We start from the raw sequence: 25712 nt of genomic DNA, 5'->3' as shown, positions 1-25712 counted from the left end.
ACTTATTTATTCCAAAAGTAGTGATGACCATGTCAAACATGTTCATATACTCTTAACACTATTGAGAATAAGGAGGCTTTACGCTAAATTCTCAAAGTGTGAGTTTTGGTTACAATAAGTACAATTTCTAGGCCACTTGATTAATAATGTAGGTATTCATGTGGATCCTGCTAAAATAGAAGCTATCACTAAATGAGAATTCTTAAAATTCCTACATAAATTCGAAGTTTTTTAGGATTAGCAGGATATTATAGACGCTTCATTCAAGATTTTTCCCAAATAACAGTTCTGTTAACAAACTTAACATGTAAAAATGTCAGGTTTGAATAAGGACCTAAGCAAGAAGATTTTATAACTTTGCAGCTAAAAATTAACAAATGCCCAGATACTTGCATTGCAAGAACGAACTAAAGATTTCACAATTTGTGTAACATTCATCAAATTTAAAATCCGAAACCCAACCAGTTTATTTTCTTTTGCCTCATTTATTATTCGAACGGTCGTTACTAAATAAATTCCCGCCCTCGTTTAAGGATATATATTTCGTTTAATTATTTATTAATAATAACTATGAACAATATGCTATAATACCCCCCCTAACTAACTTATTACCATTTTTGAATCCACACCTATAGATCAGGGACTATATTGCAAAATTTCCCAAAAACTTTTCCATCTCTCCCTCTCTTCCCGTCAGCGTCCAAGACCCACCCCCCCTTGTGATTTTTGATCCATAAAATCTGCCGGGAATCACATAATTGACCATCCTTATGCGTCAAGGAGCCAATTACGCGTTCAATCATCACATAAACATGGTAAATAACAACGAATTGACAGCTAATTTGAATAATAACGAACCGCGGCTTTCATCGAACAAACTCACCTATAAGTAGTTGATTATGATTCAATTGTTCTATCTCGCACACTCCTTGGCACTAAACGAGTCATTCCCCTCAATCAATTAACATCCAGAAACAGTTTTGTTTGACTTCGGTCTCGTGTTCTTGGACGAAACCCTAGCACCCGATTCACCTTCAATTCGTAACTAAATCAGGTATGTCTTTTGGGGTTCTTGGTTGAATTTCCATCACCATCAAAACCCCTCTGTCAATTAAAATGGATAGAGGGTGTAAGGCCCTCAATTGAATCTTAGGGTTCTTGAGGTTGGATCGATTTGTGTCAACGTATATGTAGTTTTTTTTCAACCATCAAGCATGTTAAACACCTGCCCCAGTGGCAGGTGCGTATTTACTAAAACTCGGAACACCCAAAGACCCGGGTTTGAGCCCCTGGGTGGCCGGTTTTTATTTTATTTTTATTTATTCTTTTATTTTGTCTTTAATTAATTCATATTATTTAAATTACAACTATAATAAAAACTAAATTTTATTTTCACCTGTTCAATGAACCGAACCCTATTAAACTCTTAAACAAGTTCTCGTTTAACGATTATCGTATATGAATATGTGTGTGTGTGTGTATGTGTATATGTATAATATATATAGTTACTTATTTATAAATTGATATATTTTTCATAGTTAACATAATATAATTTTAAAGTTAATTAAGCTAAATAATTATACATGTTTAACGAACCGGTAACCGCTAAACTACCAATATATATATATATATAGGATTAGGTTCATTTCAGAAGTATTTTTAGCGTGAGAAGTGCGAGAAGTCGTTACAACCAATCACAATTTTTCCTTTTATTTTATCTTTAAATTATGTATAATGGTATATTGGTAATCTCAACATATATTTTATTTTGGTAACTATTGATTACTGGAAGTTTCAAATAATATTTTTCCTTTTAATGTGCTTATACTTAATTTTAAATCCTCAACTTCAAGTATTACAAATATTTCAAGCAACTCCATTGCAGATATTATTTTATTACGATTTGTGTATTGAATTAGAATATGGCTTATTCGATTATAATATTCATCAATGTTGTGCTAGACTATTAGATTCCTAAATCGATTTCGATATTGGCTAATTCGGTGTTATGCATTTTTCACAACATTATGATTTAGATAATCAAAATCACCAAATTGATTATTATTAGGTGGTAATTTTTTAAATTTTTTTTGCTTAGTTGACTATTACAAGTTGGATATTACTTGCATTACATTTAAGTTAACTATTATACTCTATTATCAATTGTTAGCCATGTAATGTCAGTTGTAAAAATTTTAACATTGATGCTGAAATCCTATATTTTATTAGTTATCTGAATATGTGATTGAATTTTTTTAATATTAAAAGATCGAATTCATTAACTTTTAGATGTATGTATGTATGTGTGTATGTGCGTACGTACGTATGTACATACGTATATGTGTATGTATGTATGTATGTACGTACGTATGTTCGTATGTGTATGTATGCATATACGTATGTAGGCACACATGTGCGCAGGTGTGTAAGTATATTGGTACGTATGTATGTACTATGTAGGTGCGTAGGTAGGTAGCTAGTTGCATGTGAATAAAAAAAAGTTAGCCCCCAAGAGATAACTAACCTCCAAATACCATACTTTCATTAAAAAATCTATTTCAAATTATAACAATTTAAAAATGCTAACCACCTCAAGCGCACCAGTTTCCAATGTAAACAACTTTTCTCGCGCTAAACTCTCCCTTTGATCAGCCACACAAGTTCCTATGTTGAAGTATTTACAACTCATAGTTTAATTTCCAAACATTTAGTGTGATTCAAATGAGGAACTTTATTGCTACATTGAAGTATTTGCCATACACAAATAACCATACTCACAAACATATACTAGACTTCCATTCACTTCATACCTGACATTATTTTTGCTTTGTTGTTTAATCGACACAAGGACCAAATAACAACTATATATTGTGACCAAATGTCAAGATTTAACGACTAGGCATCAAACATGACTTGATATCAGTCTTATATCACTTCCCTTTTTAAACACACACCTAAGTTTCTTGTGAATGTTCTGCATTCTTTATGGTTCCAAGTATAGGCATGTAATCCGAAACTGCAACAAAACAGGAGAAAAAAATTTGCACTTCACATGTGTATGTCGTTTAATAACAACTTTGAGCGGCATCTACATACATGTGAAATGTGAAATGTAATGTATAACTTACCTGATTGGTTAACTCTAGCAGCTGAGTTTACCTCCACCATCCTCTCACCTGTTACACAATATAAAAACATATTCAACATATGCATTTTTTACACAAAAATCATATTCATTAATAAAACAAACGCATGTATTAATCAAACCATTTAATAACAACATTCACTGTCATCCGCGTACATGTAAACTTGTGAACAAGTGAAATTGAATGTACAAACTTATCAGTTTAGTTAACTCTAGAAGATGAGTTTTGCTTCATATCCTCTTAATTGTTACACAACATAAACTCAGGTTCAACATATGCATTTTTTAAGTTATTTTTACACGCACTATTAGTATTGATGATGTCCTCTTCTTCATCCACATCAATCGGGTTACATGGATCATTTCAAAACCTTGAAAAGGATTTTATCAAACAGTCATATAAAAGGAAAATATGAAAGAATGCATTTTTAAGTATTAGTTGCAAATGTAAATCACAATTAATAATTATATACTCCTTAGTAATTATATACTTCCTGTAAGCTTCATTAACTAGTCAGTGTAATGACATGTTAGCACTAACACAGCCTACATTTTATACACAAATGATAAATTCATAATTTGTATATGGTTTCCACACTACTCCAACGTGATCATCAAATATCAATAACTACACATGAAAAGCAGATGTATACACTTTCTCTACTCATTAATTATTACTAATTACACATTAGAAACAGATGCATACGGTAAAAAAAAATTGAACATGCAATTAGTCGGAGTCGAATACAGGGGAATCAACTATCGAGTATCGACCTTCCTTACACAACATGCATGTTCTTGATAACAACACAACCCGATTTGGTGTACAATACAACACCTTATTGAATAAAAAAAATTTGGAAATTACGAACATTCAAAATGAAACACAGTTTTCAAAATTCAAATTATGGTCTTATTGAAACAAACAACACAAAATATTTTGCATATCGTTCGTACACCGACAAACAAACAAAAACCCCAATTATACTTCACAAGAATAGGAACCCATAGCACTGCCGTTTGATACTTTTACGCTCGCGAACACAGTTGGTGTAGTTAAAATCATCAATTTTTTGTATCAATTTTATTATCCCGTGATGGATTTCGCACGGTGACTGTCTTCAACAGTTTGGGAGTGAAACAAGGATATGGATAAGGCCTAAGGGGGTTACAGAGGTTACAATTTGTTTTCCTACACTGGTAGACGGTTTTGCCCTTTTAAGCATAAAACAACAAATGACAATTTCAATATAATTACATAAGTACCATCCTCTATTTTAAACCATTGATTTATGTAATCAATGGATGAGATTAACTTCTCGCACTTCTCGCTGTAATTTCACTTCTCGCATGAACCATCCCCTATATATATATATAAGTTTTTTTTATTTTTTTATTAGTATATAAAGTTTTGAAATGACATTTTTTTATTTAAAAACCTTAACTTGTAATAAGCTGATAATATCTATCGTTTACGTATTTAACTTAAATTTATAAAGTTAATATAAAATATATTAAGCCTCATCGACCCCGAATCCTTATAAACCCATTCTATCATGTGTTGTTCTAACTATTGTTAAAATATTTATTTTAGTTATGCCTTTAAAAATCAGGACATATCGTTGGGACTTCTCGCGGGACTGACTTATCTTCGCCATAACCTTTACCATCTTCCCGCTACCGCCGTTACGTCACCATATACCTTATTCCTTAATGTGAGTTTACATATCCCCCTTTTTCATCTTTTAAATTTTGGGGGTGGCATGTATACCCTATTTAAATTACTCTTTTTTATTTATTCATCTATTCATAACACAATTCAATATATGTTTATGTGTGATCATGGCGTGCTCTACGATAATGCTCTATGTGCTTAATTATTTATTTTATGTTTGGTGGTTGGTATCTCATCCTCATCTATCCTCATCTAGTATGATCATACACTTACCCAAGTACTTTGATTTCGTATCAATATGAGCGGGTCCACATCTATTTAGTTGTTTACATTTTTCATGGGAATTGTGATGCTAAACATTAACATATGAATTGTGGTTTTTATCTATATATGTATCTCAACTAAAACTTATGTATTCTCACCAACATTCGTGTTAACAAACTCTGTTTTTATACATGTACAAGTACAAGTAACTTACATTGATCAAGATTGAAAAGTTCTTCTCTTACGAGATTTCGAGTTGGATGAACAGATCGAGCAAGTTCGAATTGACGAGTTCACTCACAGCCGGGGCTGCTTCATTCTCCTAAGCCTCAGAATAGACACCTTGCTGAAGCCCTAGGAGGGGAAGGAGTTAGTCTTCTAGTTTATCCCAGACTTCTTGGAAATGGATTAGGCGGTCTGTGGACTTTTGTTGCTCTCCACGGCGCTTTCGGACTAATAGGTTTCATGTTACGTCAATTCGAATTAGTTTTTACCTTAGAATATTTATCCAAACAATAAATATGATGTAATTGTTTTGATTATTATAATTGTGTACTTGTTTTGATATTAATGAACTGAATAATTATTGTCACTTTAATTAGTGTCTTTTTAGTTATTGTCCAATCAATACGTTACGCCACGACATGTTCCGCCTTTGGTCGGGGTGTGACAATTTGTTGTGATGTTTCCAAATCAGGATTGAGATGTGTACTGATGCAATGTAATAAAGTAATTGCTTACGCATCTAGACAACTGAAGAAGCATGAAGAGAATTATACAACACATGACTTAGAATTGGGAGCAATAACTTTGCCTTAAATATCTGGAGACACTATTAGTATGGCAGTAACTTTACTGTATTTACATATCGTAAAACCTTAAAATATATATTTTGCGCAAAAGAGCTGAATATGAGGCAACGACGCTGATGGAAATTCTTAGCGACTATGATTGTGAAATTCAGTATCGTGAAGGTAAGGCTAATGTAGTAGCTCATGCATTATGCATAAAAGAGCATGAGAAACCTAAAAGAGTACAAGCTCTAAGGTTAGAACTACAAATCAATTTAACTAATCAAGTAAAAAATGCTCAGAAACAAGTAATGGAAGAAAATAACATTGCTGATGAGAAAAGAAATGGTACCATCGATCAACTAGTCAAAGGAAATGAAGACATTCTCCGAATGGGGAACAGAATCTGGATACCAGTCATATGAAATATATAAAAAAGGATTTTCGAAGAAGCTCATAGTTCTAAATACAAGATACATCCCGTTAATGATAAAATGTATCAAGATTTGAAGAAAATTTATTGGTGAATAGGATTGTAAAAGGACATAGCTAGCTACATTTCGAGGTGTTTAACTTGTTCGCAACAAAAAACTAAACATCAAAAGACATCAGGATTACTTCAACAATTAGAAATGCCATAATGGAAATGGGAGTTAATAGAAATGGATTTTGTTATCAAATTACCTACAACAAAATTAGCTAAATTGTATGTAGACAAAGTTGTCTCATTGCAATATTGCATGATATTCCATTATCTATCTTGTCTGATCGAGATAGTCGATTCACTTCTCATTTTTGAAAGAGTTTCCAAGTAGCCATGGGAACAAGATTAAATTTGAGCACATCATATCATCCATAAAATGATGGTGAAAATACAAACATTAGATCACATGCTAAGAGCATATGTAATAGATTTTGGTGGAAATTGGGGTAATCATTTGCCACTAATATAAGTATCCTATAATAACCTTTATTATACAAGCATTATTATTGCCCCATTTGAAGCACTTTATAGACGTAAGTGTAGAATCCCAGTGTGTTGGGCAGAACAAGTGGAAAGCAATTATCAGGTCCTGAAAATAATACAATAAACTACTAACAAGATAAATCAAGTCAAGGAAAGAATGAAGATTGTAGGAGATCGTAAGAAGATTGTAAGGCCCCGAACCCGATAGCCCTACTTTCGCGTCGGATTTACTCATAAACACAATTCTTACAAATCAGAGTTCATTAAAACTTTCGCGGAATATAAAAACTTTCTTAAAACATTTCGTATCAAAACACGTCTTGTCTTAAAACATCATTTTGCCTTTCAAAATAAACGAAACATTAAACTTAAACATCTTGAGTCTTCCGATGCCAGCCTCTTATTCAGTGCCACGTGTCTCCTCAAGCGAGATGCCTCCTCCTACTCACCTGCGTGCATACTAAAAGTCAGCTACGCTGAGTGAGTTCTAGTTAATCAAGCAACTTATCATACAACCACTACATGCATCATATACGTATCCGAAGACACGTAGTCCACTATCTAACCTGCTTACCTTACCACTTAGCCTCTTATTTACACCTACCACCTTACCACTTTGCCACTTTAATAACGTATAACGTTATGCCACTTTGCCACTTTAATAACGTTTAACGTTATGCCACTTTGCCACTTTGCCACTTTAATGACGTAGTCACGTATAGGCTTACCCTACCACATACTATCGTCATGCCACTATCACTCTTACTACACCCTTGCCACTTCTAACACGCTCTACCTCTACTTATCTACAACATGCTTCATATCATTTACATAATAAGCAAGTCACATCATAGCATACATACACACCAATAACCACTTGGCAATCACTGCCCTTGGCGATGCGTGCAATATCCGAATATCGTTCACGCACCAACAAGTATTATATAATAGCTACCTCGTATAACATCTATAGCATACACTTACCACTTAAGGTAAGTGTATTCACACTTCACATCGAGTATGCACACAGCCCCGAAAACATAACAAGGAAATGGGGCTAGAAACTCACCTGAACTCTGCCTCTTCCTCCGATAGTTGTAAATCCCTTCCTTAACTGAGCTCGGCTGACTGTATAAGTTACACGTATTAATACTCGCCTGATCTAATCTGGCGGCCTAGTATTAGCTTACTTTTACTTATCGTTTATAATTTATTTTCTAATCGAACTCGACCTTAGGCAAAGTTAAACCTTAGGCGAATTTAGCTTTAGGCGAAGTTAAAACTTAGGCGAACCTAGCTTTAGGCGAAGTTAACCCTTAGGCGAACTTAGCTTTTAGGCGAAGTTGTCATCAGTCGAACTTAGCTTTTAGGCGAAGTTGTCATCAGGCGAACTTAGCTTGCAGGCGAAGTTGTCGGCTGCAGCTACTGTTCGTCCTTAATCATCTTCGTTTCTTAACCAAATAACTCGATTTAGGTATCCAGGTAGTCGTCTGACCAGCGCCTACAAACCCCAACCATCAAATCGGCCTAACATCGATGTTTAAGGGGTGCGATTTAGGCATATAGGTTACGGGTTCTTTTAGGTTAACAATTAACCTATCAAATGCTAATCAATTCCAGTAATATTTGTTGTTTTAGGTTCATTTATATCAAACTAACACAGATCTATGATTTCCCAAATCAAACCGAACCTATACGAACGATTTCTAACTATAAACGTACCTTGAACGAGTCGAACTACGAACCCGGTTAAGCCATGATGTTGTTTTGGTCCGTCACGACGTTCCAGCACCAACAAGCTCGGGTTTTCGCCTTCGGATCTTGGTTCGGGTTATAAGATGGTGTTGTGTGTGTTTTGGTGGTGTATGGAATATGTGAGAATGAGGATTAAATGGTGATTAATGGTATTTATATTTAGGGATCATGGGCTTAAGCCCATGGACTCTCCTTCCTTCTTTCATAACCCAAGTCCATAACCCATATCCATTACCCAACACTAGCCCGACCCATACCAACTCCTACTCTATTTATTTATTTCCCGATAACCCGAGTAAACTTTCCCTCTATTATTAAGTAATTCAATTAGTATTATTTTGGAAATTTCGGGATGTTACAAGTCTTCCCTCCTTAAAGAGGTTTCGTCCCCGAAACCTAACTTATTCCCTATGAAAGGAAAACTTCTTATATTTACACACTTTATTGAATCGCTTTTGCTTTCTGGGTTATCCCTCTTACTCCTGACTTTGCAGCCATCGAATGGTGGTCATGTGTTTTAGCTATTTAAGGTAGCTTGTCCATGAGGCTCTCGATGTCTCAAGTCTCGTCTCGTCTTTCCAAGGGCTTCCTTTGATGCTTTTGTGACAATTTGGCAACTCTCTTAGCATATCTGACTACAAGCTCCAAGTGTGACTTCTTCATTACTTTTTGCAGTTGGAGTCATGTTGTTTTCGTATATCGCTCTGCCTCAGATTCTTCTCGTGTCCGCCTCTTTTGTAACAGTCATCTATCTTATCTCTAAGGAAACACAAATGTTATCACTCTAGGAATTATTTAGCACGTGATTCGTAAGGTAAGTAGTTAATGACGTTGATCAAGTGTAATTAACTATTTGCGTTACTCCTCAGGTTCTACATACTTCCCTTCATGATTTCACTTGTTCTTGTTTATACTCTTAAACAGTTAATCAGTTAAGATCAATTAATCCTATCCCTAACCTGCACTCATTCTTCATTTAGCAAATAAGCCAACATTAACATAAACCATTTACCATACACTTTACCTTTACTGAGCTTGCTTGAGTGACACATGGCTATCTTGAACTGGCATCTTCTTTCTTTCTCATTTTAAATCTCATTCTCTGTTCGAGTCTAAGCATGTAGGATGTTTAAATCTCTCGAACTTATGCTCTGATACCAACTTGTAAGGCCCCGAACCCGGTAGCCCTACTTTCGCGTCGGATTTACTCATAAACACAGTTCTTACAAATCAGAGTTCATTAAAACTTTCGCGGAATATAAAAACTTTCTTAAAACATTTCGTATCAAAACACGTCTTGTCTTAAAACATCATTTTGCCTTTCAAAATAAACGAAACATTAAACTTAAACATCTTGAGTCTTCCGATGCCAGCCTCTTATTCAGTGCCACGTGTCTCCTCAAGCGAGATGCCTCCTCCTACTCACCTGCGTGCATACTAAAAATCAGCTACGCTGAGTGAGTTCTAGTTAATCAAGCAACTTATCATACAACCACTACATGCATCATATACGTATCCGAAGACACGTAGTCCACTATCTAACCTGCTTACCTTACCACTTAGCCTCTTATTTACACCTACCACCTTACCACTTTGCCACTTTAATAACGTATAACGTTATGCCACTTTGCCACTTTAATAACGTTTAACGTTATGCCACTTTGCCACTTTGCCACTTTAATGACGTAGTCACGTATAGGCTTACCCTACCACATACTATCGTCATGCCACTATCACTCTTACTACACCCTTGCCACTTCTAACACGCTCTACCTCTACTTATCTACAACATGCTTCATATCATTTACATAATAAGCAAGTCACATCATAGCATACATACACACCAATAACCACTTGGCAATCACTGCCCTTGGCGATGCGTGCAATATCCGAAGATCGTTCACGCACCAACAAGTATTATATAATAGCTACCTCGTATAACATCTATAGCATACACTTACCACTTAAGGTAAGTGTATTCACACTTCACATCGAGTATGCACACAGGCCCTAAAACATAACAAGGAAATGGGGCTAGAAACTCACCTGAACTCTGCCTCTTCCTCCGATAGTTGTAAATCCCTTCCTTAACTAAGCTCGGCTGACTGTATAAGTTACACGTATCAATACTCGCCTGATCTAATCTGGCGGCCTAGTATTAGCTTACTTTTACTTATCCTTTATAATTTATTTTCTAATCGAACTCGACTTTAGGCAAAGTTAAACCTTAGGCGAACTTAGCTTTAGGAGAAGTTAAACCTTAGGCGAATTTAGCTTTAGGCGAAGTTAACCCTTAGGCGAACTTAGCTTTTAGGCGAAGTTGTCATCAGGCGAACTTAGCTTTTAGGCGAAGTTGTCATCAGGCGAACTTAGCTTTTAGGCGAAGTTGCCATCAGGCGAACTTAGCTTTTAGGCGAAGTTGTCATCAGGCGAACTTAGCTTTTAGGCGAAGTTCATCAGGCGAACTTAGCTTGCAGGCGAAGTTGTCGGCTGCAGCTACTGTTCGTCCTTAATCATCTTCGTTTCTTAACCAAATAACTCGATTTAGGTATCCAGGTAGTCGTCTGACCAGCGCCTACAAACCCCAACCATCAAATCGGCCTAACATCGATGTTTAAGGGGTGCGATTTAGGCATATAGGTTACGGGTTCTTTTAGGTTAACAATTAACCTATCAAATGCTAATCAATTCCAGTAATATTTGTTGTTTTAGGTTCATTTATAACAAACTAACACAGATCTATGATTTCCCAAATCAAACCGAACCTATACGAACGATTTCTAACTATAAACGTACCTTGAACGAGTCGAACTACGAACCCGGTTAAGCCTTGATGTTGTTTTGGTCCGTCACGACGTTCCAGCACCAACAAGCTCGGGTTTTCGCCTTCGGATCTTGGTTCGGGTTATAAGATGGTGTTGTGTGTGTTTTGGTGGTATATGGAATATGTGAGAATGAGGATTAAATGGTGATTAATGGTATTTATATTTAGGGATCATGGGCTTAAGCCCATGGACTCTCCTTCCTTCTTTCATAACCCAAGTCCATAACCCATATCCATTACCCAACACTAGCCCGACCCATACCAACTCCTACTCTATTTATTTATTTCCCGATAACCCGAGTAAACTTTCTCTCTATTATTAAGTAATTCAATTAATATTATTTTGGAAATTTCGGGATGTTACAAAGATTTATGGGGACCATCGACGCAAACCATTGGAACTTCAAGTTCGAGATAAAGTGCTATTTAAAGTATCTCCATGGAAAGGAGTAATTCGATTCGGCAAGAAACAAAAGTTGAGTGCAAGGTTTGTTGGGCCATTCCAAATTATTAAGCTAATTGGACCAGTCGCCTATCAACTATAATTAACAGAAGAGATAGCATGTATACATGATGTATTTCATGTAAGCAACTTAAGGAATTGCTTAGCCAATCAGTCATTAAAAATATCCTATTAAGATATAAAAGTAAACGAAAAGTTGAAGTTCGTTGAGACACATTTACAAATTGAAGATAGAAAAATCAAGAACCTCAAGCATAATAGACTTGTTCTAGTCAAAGAAACAAGCCCAAAGAAATAGACCAGAATATACTTGGGAATTTGAATCAGAAATTAAACGAAAATATCCACACTTATTCTAATAAATCTAGAGGATGAGATTTGAAATAAGGACGGAGAACACAAGTAACCAAAATATAAGAAAAGGGAAAGTGAATAAATAAGAAGTTGGGTCTATCCCACATTGATGAAAGAAGAAAAGTGAAGTTATCCCACATGGATATAAATAAGAAAACAAATTTGTCCCACATCTTTATAAAGAAAAAAATGTAAGCTCAGCATAAGAAAAGGAGCTCATATGATAATATTATTGTATGACAAGACACACTTAGTAGTCTTCACGGGCACGGGCTTGGGCGCAATGACGCTTTGATGACGCATTTTGCACTTCGCACGCTTGAGAGTCGCCTTAGTTTTTTTATGAAAAATAAAAAATTTTAACTATCTTCCTATTGCGCTACGCGACGCATAAATAAAAGCCTCGTCATACGCAAAGGCTTATAATTTTAACTATTGTATAAGCAAACGTATCATAATTTGTTTAGTTATAGATGTTACAATTTAACACAAAATAAGATTTGTTATAATATACTCCCTCCGTCCCAATTTAAATGTCCTATTTTGACTTTTCAAGTCTTTCTTTTGCAACTTTGACCGTAAATATTTTTGTTCGTGTCATATAATACTTGATGAAAATTATATCAATGTAAAATACATTTAAAACTCAATCCATTCATATAATTTCATCAAGAATTATATGACACGGACAAAAATATTTACGGTCAAAGTTGTAAAAGAAACACTTGAAAAGTCAAACCAGGACATTTAAATTGGGACGGAGGGAGTAATAATTAATTTTAAATATAATTTACAATTTGTTATGTAAAATATCATATGTGTAGTTGTCAATATTTCTTTGACAACCTTTATAATAACTTTTATTAATTTAATTTAACAGGTCGTCTAATTAAATATAATATTAAAGAAGGAGCAAACGCGTCTTGTGTTATTGATAACATTCCGGAGTCATCTACAACCTTTCGTAGAAGGTCAAGAAAAAGAACCCCCATAGTACGTATACCTATGGCTGATTTAAATGAATATGCTACAAGTTGGTGCTCAAAATGTTGTAAATGTTTATAAAGGAATATCATCAGGTATAATATATATTTCATAATTTATTTTCAATCAATTATTATGTATTTATGTATAAAAAGTAACTCCAGATCATGATAATTAAATTTTTGTAGAATATGTTGATCATGGAAATCAATCTGTTATATGTCCAAGTTGCAATGCATTGTTGTGGAAAGCCGAAGTTAACAAACCAAGTAGTAGTAATGAAGAATGAGCCTTTTCCATTTGTTGTTATAATGGCAAAGTCGAACTTCCGGATGTTAGACAACCCGATGAGAGTTATCTTGAATTATTTCGTGGTGAAAGCGTCATGAGCAAGTATTTCTTGAAAACCATTAGACGTTTCAATTCAATGTTTTTGTTTACGTCTATGGGTGGAAAGATTGACCATTCCATAAATAGAGGGAATGCGCCTTATACGTGACTTAGCGGTGGAAACTATCATTGTTTGGGAAGTGTTTTACCATTAGATGGTCGTAAACCACAGTTTTCTCAACTATACATTTACGACACGGAAAACGAGATTTCAAACCGTCAAGCTGTTTTTGGGTAAATACTTAGTATTCGTCAAGTTTGGTTATGATATTATTTTTTAGTATAATTTTTATTTTATTTAATCAAAGAAAATATATTTTTTTGTGGGCAGTGACAATAAAGCAATGGTCGATGAGCAAGAAAAGCATATTATTAATTATTTGAAGACGATGTTAGATTCAAATAATCATTTGGTCCAAGCTTATCGAATGGTACGAGATTGTTTTGAAGAAAACCCACAAATCGATTTGAAGTTGCGTATTATTGGAACAAGACAGCATGATGCAAGACAATATAACTTACCATTCAGTTCTGAAGTTGCTGCTTTAATCGTTGTTGATATTGGTGACGCTGTTGATAACCGAGATATAATTGTTACCAAGAAATCTTGTTCGTTAAAGCGTATCAGTGAACTTCATCCATCTTATACACCTCTACAATACCCGTTGTTTCATCCTTTTGGTGAGGATGGTTATCAGGTTAACATACTTCATAAGAATGTTTCGTCTTCATAAACAGGACCACACAAGAAGGTTACAATGCGTGAGTTTTTTGCTTATCGTATTCAAGATAGGCTAAATACGTTTTCAATCATGTTAAATGGTAGGCGTTTGTTTCAGAAAATTTTAGTTGACAAATATACGATGATTGAGGCTGAAAGATTACATTTTATACGCGATAAACAACATGAACTTAGGTGTCATACTTACCAAAGTTTATGAGGTATGCAATCTGTTGGAAATACTGATGTTTCAACGGCTGGTCAACGTGTTATTCTACCATCCTCATTTACTAGCGGAGAAATGTATATGATGCAAAATTATCTAGACGCTATTTGTCTTTGTAGATGGTTTGGTTATCCAGATTTTTTCATAACCATAACATGTAATCCCAATTGGCCAGAAGTTAAAAGTTTTCTTAAGGATACAACGTTAAAGTTGGAGGATAGACCTGATATATTATTTCGGCTTTTTAAGCTCAAGCTTGATGCAATGATTAAGTTGGTGAAGGATAAGTCTTTGTTTGGAAGGGTTCAAGCAGGTAATTTTATTTAATGTTATGAGTATACAATTATAATAAATGAGCTACTTGCATATATTATTGATGTTAATAATATTTATAGGATGTTGAATATTTACTTTTATTAACTTTCTTGCAGTTGTTTACACGATAGAGTTTTAAAAAAGGGGTCTACCACACGCCCATATTTGCATATTTATGCATCCAGGTAGCAACATTAATAATCCAAAAGATGTTGATAACTTTATTTCTGCTGAGATTCCAAACAAAGACAGTAATCCAGACCTATACAAGCTTGTATCTGATCATATGATTCACGGTCCATGTGGTTATGCTAACCCGAAGTGCACCTGCATGGTAAACAAAAGATGCCACAAAAAGTTTCCTAAAATATTTAATGATGAGACAGTTGTTGATTCTTAAGGTTTTCCGGTATACAAAAGAAGAGATAACGGGCAATATGTTGTTAAGTAAGATATAATGATGGATAATAGAAGTATTGTTCCATACAACAAGACTCTATTAAAAAATTTTCAAGCACATATTAACGTTGAGTGGTGCAATCAAGATGGATCAATAAAGTATTTGTTTAAATACATTAATAAGGGTCCAGACAGAGCAACAATTTCGCTTGTACAAAATAACAATGTTGATAACCCAGATCCTAATTTAAATGAAATCAAAGCGTTTTATGATTGCAGATATGTCTCTGGATGCGAGGCAACATGGAGGATATTTGCATTTGACGTGCATTGTAGGCTTCCGTCTATTATGAGGCTTGCTTTTCATTTACCCGGTGAACAGCAGGTAGTATATGGTGCTAATGAAGATATTGAAGATATATTAAACAAAACAACTAATGCTTCTTCGATGTTTATCGGTTGGTTTGAGTGTAATAAGAACTATGAGTCTGCAAAGAGTCTCATATACTCTGAGTTTCCAACAAAGTTTGTTTGGAAAAAACAAGGCCGTAAATGAGAACCTCGGCTAAAGGGTTTTGCAATCGGTAGAGTTCATGATGTTCCACCCGCATTCGATGAGGCTTACTATCTAAGAATATTATTAAATAAAGTTAAAGGTCCTGAATGTTTTGAATACATCCGAACAGTTGATGGAGTTGTGTGTGAAACTTTTCGAGATGCATGTTACAAAAGAGGTCTTTTAGATTATGATAAGGAATACATAGAAGCCATTGAAGACGCAAGTCATACTTCTACCAGATATTATTTTAGGAATTTATTTGCTACAATGTTGATTACTTATAGTTTATCTAGACAAACAACAAAAAGATCAAAACAACCCAGGTACGATTTATGTTTTTAAAATGTTTTAAATTATGCCATATATCTAATGTCAATAAATATTTATTATATATTAATTTAAGTAGCTTCTTATTTTATTTTCAAGATTGATTTTTAATGAAGAACAGCTAACAACTTGTTTTGATCTTTTTGATACTTTAGCAAACAACTTGTTTTCCTTCATTATGGAAAACGTGTTTTATTCATGTTAATATTATATATGATGATTCATAATGAAATATATTATCATCTTTTGTTAAAATTCGTTATTCCAATTAGAATATAATTACAACTTATAAAATCAGTAGGTGAATTTTTTTCGAGATTATAAAGAAATTACGTAAGAATACACCACGTATTCATATGAATATTCCATTAGGAAATATAATTTGAACTTATAAAATCATTTAATATGATAAATATAAGTTTTTTTAAATTTATTCATTAAATTTAGATAAATTAGTTGTATTCTTTTTAAACAATCTTGTGTATCACACGAGTTATAAAACTACTTTACAATATTTTTATTACTTATAATCCATTTCGTCACTTCTTCAAATGTTTCTCTATAAATAGCGCATCTCTATCTAGTTTTCTTATAAACTTATTTTGCATTAATCAAAGAAAAGTGAAAGACTAAAACTAAAGATGGTATCCATTCCAGAGACAATGATCAACTCTTTGGATGGCCGACGACCTATTTCATTACTAGGAATGGGTATGGCAACCTGCACCGAAAGCAGTGATGAGGTGAAGGTTGCGGTTATCGAAGCCATCAAGCTTGGTTATCATCACTTTGACACAGCCACGCTCTATGGAACCGGAATAAAGTCTCCGATTAAGCTCCTCGTCCAATCTTCATCTAAAAACCTTTTCTCTCTCTCCTAATCCAACCAGAATAAATAAGGAGCTTAGATAGTTATGGGGATAAGAAAAGGGAGACGTGGGAGAAGAAAACGGATGCTAGAAACTGCCTCTAACTTCTGCTTCTAGAAGGTTTTTATAGACTTTAAAGGGTTCAGATTTGTTTTCAACTTGATATAATGGTGTGTATTAAACTAAATAGCAGTTTTGTGCATCGGGAACTATATATCATATAATGATAATTACTTTAAGATTATATAGTTTAAGAAGCTTGAAAGGAAAAAATACTTTTAGTTTTTAATCACAAAAATCCCTTCACTTATTTTTGCATATTAAAGTCCTTCAACTTGACAGTTTTAAACATAATTGTGAAATATTTTATAACGTTGACTTGGAAACCGGTTGTACCGGTGACATCTTGCTTTTGAGTTTTTACTTGTGGTTTATTAAATAAATAAAAAAGAAAAATGTTACATCATATATATTAAACCACATTAAGTAACAAAAAGACAAAGCAATCAAAAGATGAACAAGTTGGAACAATCAGAAATTGGACTCTCAGATCTCAACGTTGCCGTTTGTAGGTTCCAAGCCACTACGCCACAATGAATCTGTGATCTCAGTGTTGTTATATACGAATCATCGGTCGCTCCCACCATGGTTGCTTGTTTCTCAATCATCTTCTTCTTCCAACCGGCGTCGTTCTGTTTCCAGTTTTGACAGTGAGGGACGAAACCTTAACTAAGAAGACGGAGAAGACGAACCCCTAGAGCAGAGAGAGATTGAGTGAGAAAAAGAAAGAGAATCGGGTGGTTTGTAGGAGACAAGACTATGAATTAAAAGAAATAAATGTATTTTAATTTATTAATTGTTTCATTTATTATATATTATCGTGCACTAGATTATAATACATATTAAGGGTGTCTTTGGGATTCCTTATTTAAGTCCAAAAGAACTTTATGTGAAAAAGAATTATAAACTTACGACTTTTTGAGAAGAAGTTTGTATAAAAGTGTTTGGATTAACTTATGTTAATAAGTTGTTTTTAAGGAGTGTTTGAGAATATTATACTCTTTAAGTTAATAAGTTAGAGAGTTATAACTTTTCAAAATCCTCTTATTTTGCTTAGGCCATAAGTTAAAAACAATAAGTTCTTATGGTTTGTCAAACACCTTTTACACATTATTAACTTTTCAAAAAGTTTATAAGTTATAAGTTGGTGTAAATAAGGAATCCCAAACACCTCCTAAATAGGCTATTTTAGGTCATTTCATAACTATGTTTAAAACTATCAAGTTAAGGGACTTTAATATGCAAAATAAAGTAGAGGGATTTTTATGATGAAAAACCAAAAGTATATTGGTTTTTTATAAAATTTTCCCATTTTTTTATGTAGAATTGAACATACAATTTAGAATTTAGATTAGATGGTTTAAATAGGGGCACGTATATCCCCCTACTAACTTGTTCAATTACATAACTTTAAACTTCTAATTACATATATTTCCTTCTTAAATTAAAAAAAATATGAAATATACCCATTTCAATTTATTTTATTGGAAATGAATTATAGATTGACTATTTTACCCCTTTTCAAAAAATAAACATAAAAGGTATAAAAACAAATTCATTTCATTCTTCTTGTTCGACCTACTTTCTTCAAAAATCATGATTTCAGTAATCATAACCATTTGATATCAAAATTACATCTTCAAACAAAATGAAACCCAAAGTTGTTAAACACGAGAAAACTTGTTTAGATAATCAACATGTCTTTCTACCATTTGCCTTTGATACATTTGGTTTTCTGGCTCCAGAGGCTGTGAAATTTTTTAGTAGGGTTCAGCGCGTCGTACACGGAACCTCTTCAGCTTCTAGGTCTCAAAGCTTCGTTTTTAGCAGGATTGGCTTTGCTGTTCAAAAGGGGGTTGCGGCGCAGCTTGTTGTCCGTTTGCCTGCCACTTTATTGTAATCGTTTTATAGTAAATTATATAAAACTTCGATTATATAATAAGTTCTACCCGTTACATTAAAAAAAACCCAAATTTCCCCAAAATATAGAATAGATTGATTTAAAACTGAAACCCTAAATTGTGCAAGGTTAGGTTTCGAGAGAGAAGGACACGGAGAATGCCGCCGGTGAACTTGAGATGGTCGTCGAATCTTGCCGCCGTGACTGCACAGAAACTTCACCGGTTTGCCAAAAATTCCGGCACCAATCCCAGTCAGATGTCAAGGGTTGTAAAACCCGAAAGAAAAAAAATTGAAATTGAGTAATACATGATCTTAGGTTATGAAATTTGGATTGTAGCATGCATTTGTTGCAAAATTTGAACCCCCTTCATAAGTCCTATGTTAGGTTTCTGGGAACACATGTGTAAATGAACGGAGATGGAGATAGAATTTAAAAGGGCATTTTTGTCAATTTTGTAATTTTATTAAAAAAGGGATATATGTAATTTAAGGTTTTGAGTTGGGGATATATGTAATTAGGTAACTTAATAAGGGGATATATGTAATTCTCCCTAGACAGCATTATAAATTTTGTTCTTTAAACATAACCAATTTACGGATCAGATTCTTTAAAAAGTTTACTTGCAGGCGGTGTCCTTTACACAACATGTTTATTTGATTTTCGTCATTTACACTAACGTCCATCCAAAAACTTCATTAAAACAGATCAGGTGTTGGTAATGTGAGGGTAGATAGGTAATTTCCACCCATTTCTTTATTAAAACATAAATTTAAAATAAAAAGTATATAAAATCTAATTAAATATATTCTCTTTCTCTTCTCTTTGTATTTCCAGAAACACCACCAAACCCATCTTTGTTCAGTTTTCACTCATCATCCTTCAAAAGCCCCATCTTCAGAGCCACGAAATGTCTCACCTGAAAAGGAAAAAAAAAACCCAAATGTGGTGTTTTATGGAGAAGATGATGAATACAACAGATTTGGTGGCCTCTCTTTCTACAATAAACGCCTTCTTCTCTTAAAAAACCGATTGCGATTGTGGTGGTGGTTGCTGATTACTACGAGGGAGGGAGCTAAGATGTCTGGGACAAAGACGAACGCGTATGGAGGGCCAGTGGTGAGGAGCATGTGTGGAACGAAGAAGATCTTTGATTCGTATTTGCTTCATGTGGTGGTGGTTTTGTGGTTGTGATGGTTGATGGAATGGTGAGTTAGGGGGTGTTTAGCCTAGCTTTTTTATCAAAGCTTATAGCTTTTTTAATGTTTTTTTTATAAAATAAGCTTCATTTGGCGTTTGGTTTAGCTTTTTTAGCTTAGGCTTATAAGCTTATATAAGCTAATTTGTAGAAGCTTATTGGAATATGGTTATTTAGCTTATTTGAAGAAGCTTATTTGTTTAAGGGGGTAAATTACTCATTTGTCTTTAAATGGTGATGGATTAATAATATTGAAGTAACTTATTACTATAACAAATTAAAAATGATGGATTTAACAACTTATTAAGATGTATAATCAACTTGTAGAATATAAGCTAATCCAAACATTTAAAAAAGGCTTATCAAATAATATAAAATAAGCTATAAGCTTTAAAAAGGTATAAGCATAGGCACAAAGATATAAGCTAGGCCAAATACCCCCTTAGAGAGATGATGGGTTGAAGATGATTAGTGATGAGATGATTGTGGAACCCACGACCTTTGTCTTTTAATTTATTATTAGATTTCATTAAAAAGGTTGAAATCACCTTTATGCCCTTGCATGGGAAGTTTTAACGGAGTTTTTGGATGGACGTTAGTGTAAAGGACGAAAATCAAATAATTTTGTTATGTAAAGGACACCGTCGACTGCAAGTAAACTTTTTAAATGACATGCTTCGTAAATTGGTTATGTTTAAAAGACAACATTTGTAATTCTGACTTCTCCCTAAATATAACTTTGAAATTTTATTTTTATTCAAAATGTTATATGGATTTCTTATTTATTTTACAAGGTTTTTTTTTAATTAACGCAAAAAAAACCTTCATGAACAATGTCTTTTTTATGTTCTTGTTTATTTTGTGCTACATATTTTTGGATTAATGTTTTTTTTTCTTTTTAGAGTTCTGGATGATGCTGGATATATATTTGGGATGCTCACAAGATTTTTGGGAATACCTTTACGTAGGGCGCTCAAATGTAGACTATTCATTCCTTTTTATAATTTACATTCCTTTTTATATTTACATTACCAAAAGTACACTGCATTCTCGTGTTTAAAATACAAGGAAAAGAAATGATAAGATTGGATAGAGGAAGAAAGGAAAATAAATTATATACATAAAAGGCATTATCGAGTTAAGATAAAAGAAAAGAATAGAAAGTGTTAATTACATTCTTGAGTTAGATTGGAATGAAATGATAGGAAAAAAAATTGTAACTTTATAATTATGTCCTCATATCAACATGAAAAATATAATTAAGATAAGATAAATTAGTAATATGGTAATGAGGTATAAACTATCCTTCACAATTAGGCCATATTTGGCAGGAAAGTTTTGAAGGAAAAAAGCCTTAATTTTTCTTTTCATTCTCTTTATTTTCTTTTAAAAACAAAACTCAAAAATGAAAAAATAAAAAATTTCTTATATTTTCTTTCCAAACCCTTAAATAAAAAACTCAAGAATGCAGTGTAAAATTAATTGCATTCTGAAGTAAAATACTACATATGTAGAATTGTTTCAGTCTCACTGTTAGTGTTCTTGTTTATTTTTATTGATAGTTTATTTTTAATACCAAAAAATGTTTAAAACTTTATATGAGGTATTTGTGAGTTCTAAACTTTGGAATCGAATATAAGAAATGTTCATCCCCATGTAAACTATATATTTTTTTAGTTAACATATAACTTAGGTAACATAAATAACCTCAACCTTATAATTTGTAGAGTAACAAATACTGTAAAGTAATAAACTGAAACTTCATTAGACAAAGGCAACACACCTTGGTTTTCAAGTTAACATAAACAAACTAACAAAGTAATAAAGTCTAGACAAACCATACTTAAGGCTAAACAAAAGAAAAGAAAAAAAAAACAAAACTTAGGAGATCTAAGAGGTAACACAAGTAACTTGGTTGCATTTTTGGACAGAGACACGGGGTATATTGAGGTTAGACTATAGATTTCAATCCAAGTCTGTTGTATCTGCCACCTCATCATCATTGTCATCGACATCAATAATGTCACTCCAACACCATTTTGAAAGGTTTTTCGTTCTTTTGATTTTTTTCTCAAACTCTCGATCCTGCAACTTCAGCAACTTTTGTAATTAGCAAATAGAGACAGAAATAATTAACATATTTAGATACCTCAAGGCTAAATTCTCGTTGCAAATGAGACTTGTAGGGGCTGAATTATAGCCAAAGAAATGATTTCATCGCGATCTGAGTTAGCCAGCACAAAAATTGGTTATACCAATGTTATATTCAATAACAAAGGCCTTATAAAACTAAAAGTTTTATGCTTACAGCAGGTGAAGCGGGCCTGTTTTGATTTCCTTCTGTAATTTGCTTCGTGTAGTTTTGTTTTTCATACTTTGTAGAAGTGTTAACTGGCTTCCCCTAATATACAACATAAACAAAATACATTAATTAACCACATGTGCAATAAGTAAAATTAAGTAAGCAAAACTTAAGTTGGATAGAGTATTATTGTAGGATCTGCGTGTGTGTTTTTTAGGATAATCTTCATTGTTGTAGATTCTGACATCTCACGTATTTGTTTATGACGGGTGATATTGTTTATTAAATAGTGATGTTTAACGAATAAAGTATTGATATCTGGCAGCCCACTAACCCACATCTATCTTTAAATTTAAATCATATTTAGGAGTGAATGGTTTATTTGCGCAATTTTAGTATGAAGGCAAATGAAAATTTTTAAAATTGTTAAATAAAATAACTCTTTAAATAATTGGTTTTATAAATAATTAAGTCTTTAATTTTTGGCAATTGATTTTCTGGAAAATTAAAAACATGGCCTACATTGCTTTGAATTTTCAGTGTTTCTTTAAATATATTCTTTAAATGATACATTAAAGATTTTGATTAAAATGTTATTTGTATGGTGGCTTCCATTGTAGATGAAGTCTTTTATTGATATGATAATTAACTCCATAATTCAATTGTTATAGGTAATTTATTTTTTGTTACATGGTGTTATATTATTTATCAATGTTTTTGTAAAATAATTGGTATAATAAACAAAGTTGATAAATATGCTTGTGCGTGGCTTAAAATGCCGGTGAATAGGTTGCTGAATATGTGGAGCTGGAAGTTTTTTTTTTGCTGAATTTGTGGAGCTGAAGAGAAAGACAATGGAACTTCCCTGAACTGCCCCTTCTAGAAGCTTTTTAGGGGTTTGAATGGCTAGATTTAATTTTCTGAACTTTGAATAGAGGGGGCAATAGAAGCTTTTTAGTTTTGAAAAGAGGGGACAATATATTATATAATTATTTGTTTAATTAAATGTAAATCATACTTTATTAGACTAATATATGTTTTTGACACAAGTGTTGTCTTTAATGTTGATTTATTGACTAAAAAGGTAAACATGCTTAGGCATGCCATTTCGTCACTTCTTCAAATGTTTCTCCGCATCTCTATCTAGTTTTCTTATAAAACTTCTTTTGCATAATCAAAGAAAACTGAAAGATTAAAAACTAAGGATGGTATCCATTCCAGAGACAACGATCAACTCTTCGGATGGCCGACGACCCATTCCATTACTAGGAATGGGTATGGCCACCCGCACCGAAAGCAGTGATGAGGTGAAGGTTGCGTTTATCGAAGCCATCAAGCTTGGTTATCGTCACTTTGACACAGCCTCACTCTATGGAACCGAGAAACCTCTTGTGGAAGCCATCAAGGAAGCTTTGAGACTCGGTCTCATTAAGTCACGGGACGAGCTTCTCATTACTACCAAACTGTGGTGTGACTCCACCGAAGACCACCTTGTGTTACCAGCCATCAACAAGAGTCTCGAGTAAGACTACATATTATTCCTCTACACAAGATATGTTATTAAATTTATTTAATAGTACTGTGGCAGACAACTTGTTGGGAACTTGATCAGTATCATAGATACAATACATGGTTAATAATAATAATAATAATAATAATAATAATAATAATAATAGCGTACTTTATGTTTAAATAAGTAGTCTAGGGGCGTGCAGGTTGCATGGGTCGGTTTAGATCAGTTTAATGCTCAAACAACTTTAAATCGAAGTTTTATATTTCGGTTTTTTGTATGTGTTTGGTTTAGTTTGGTTCGGTTCGGTTATAGCCTTATAGGTACATGTTAGGTTTTATTTTTGAACTTAAAATGTTTAGCTTTGAAAAAGATTGGGCCAAACTAACACTTTTGGGCTAAAATATTTATTGACTGTCTACTAATAAATTTAGGCATGAGACAGCAATAAACTCAATAACAAAGATTTCAACAAGTTTAAAAATACTATTTAACTTTTAAGTTTAATTACGTTTTTAAACCAACTAGATTTGCTAGACATGTTTGTTAGTTACAAGCCTTCATAAACCAATTGATTGGCAAATTTACGGTCAGTCCGGACATAGCTTTTAGAGAAAGTGGGGGGGGGGGGGGGGGGGCACCAATTCACTATCATTTTTCTTACTCAGTGGGGACACAACCGTGTCATGGAATATGATTTCTTCAAGACATTGCCAAGTCCAAAGGGAAGACTGTTGCTCAGGTTCTCTTCTTTATAATTTAAGCTTGACAAAACGTTCGGGTTAGGTTGGGTAACAGGTCAAATGGGTCTTTCTAAAAAGTTGTCAATGTGGTTCGTGTCAAAACAATTTTGACCAAAACAGACTTGAGTTGAAACGATCATTTTAGAAGTCAAAGATCTTATTCTTTTACCGTATATAAGTTTATGTACTGATCTTATACCGTTAACATGCAGATTTGTCTAAGATGGATGTATGAACAAGGTGTCAGCTTTGTAGTAAAGAGTTTCAACACCGAGAGGATGAAACAAAACTTAGACATCTTTGACTGGTTGTTGACTGATGAAGAGTTGATCAAAATAAGCCAAATTCCTCAACGGAAACATGGGTATTTATCTGGTACGATGCTTAATGAGCCTAACGATGTGCTCGCTGAGATTGATGCTGGTTTGGCATTTCAATAGGTTGTTTCTGATGAAAATACTCCAAAGCCTCCCCATGCAACGTGGCTAATTGATCAAGAGTAGAAAAAGTCAGAGCATGCACAACTGGGCCAAAAGTTCTGCAATTTAGTTTTGTTTTTTGAATAAGTCATTTGACCGTTTGCATGTTTCCTTTATTTCAGTTTTGTTTGTTAGCTCTTTTCTTATTTAAAGTAGGTCCATGTGCTCTGTATCTTCATAAGAAATAATTAAATCATTCTCTTTGATCTCTGCCTTATTTCCTTCATACTCTATTGTTCTCTACTACTATTTGTATCACTAATCTACAGTGGTATCCGAGCACAGTATCTCTGATCCTTTGAAATCCTAAAACAACCTTCATGGCTAAACCAGCTGCTGCTATTCAAACTCAACCCACACCGATCCGTATTTTCAAAGGGGACGGGTATGACTATTGGAGTACACGGATGAAGACTATCCTGAAATCTCGAGACCTGTGGGATCATGTGGAATCCGGCTACAACCCTGCTGACACCAATATGAATGAATTGA

The 25712-nt window shown here is 33.6% G+C and overlaps 1 protein-coding gene across 1 annotated transcript in view; it reads left to right on the top strand.

Annotated features, from left to right (window-relative positions):
• The window catches only part of LOC143601815 (D-galacturonate reductase-like), a 28072-nt gene extending 2878 nt beyond the window's left edge, over positions 1–25194 (top strand). The window contains exon 4 of the mRNA XM_077079120.1: positions 24954–25194. Coding sequence (XP_076935235.1) covers positions 24954–25181 — 228 coding nt within the window. The 3' untranslated portion in view covers positions 25182–25194. The remainder of the gene's footprint in view (positions 1–24953) is intronic.
• Positions 25195–25712: the final 518 nt, after the last annotated feature.

Source organism: Bidens hawaiensis, unplaced genomic scaffold, assembly GCF_021521415.1.
Source record: "Bidens hawaiensis isolate Kalapana, Puna unplaced genomic scaffold, B.hawaiensis_p1.1 tig00057148_1, whole genome shotgun sequence".
Taxonomy (NCBI): Eukaryota; Viridiplantae; Streptophyta; class Magnoliopsida; order Asterales; family Asteraceae; genus Bidens; species Bidens hawaiensis.
This window is presented reverse-complemented; position numbering and strand designations above follow the sequence as displayed.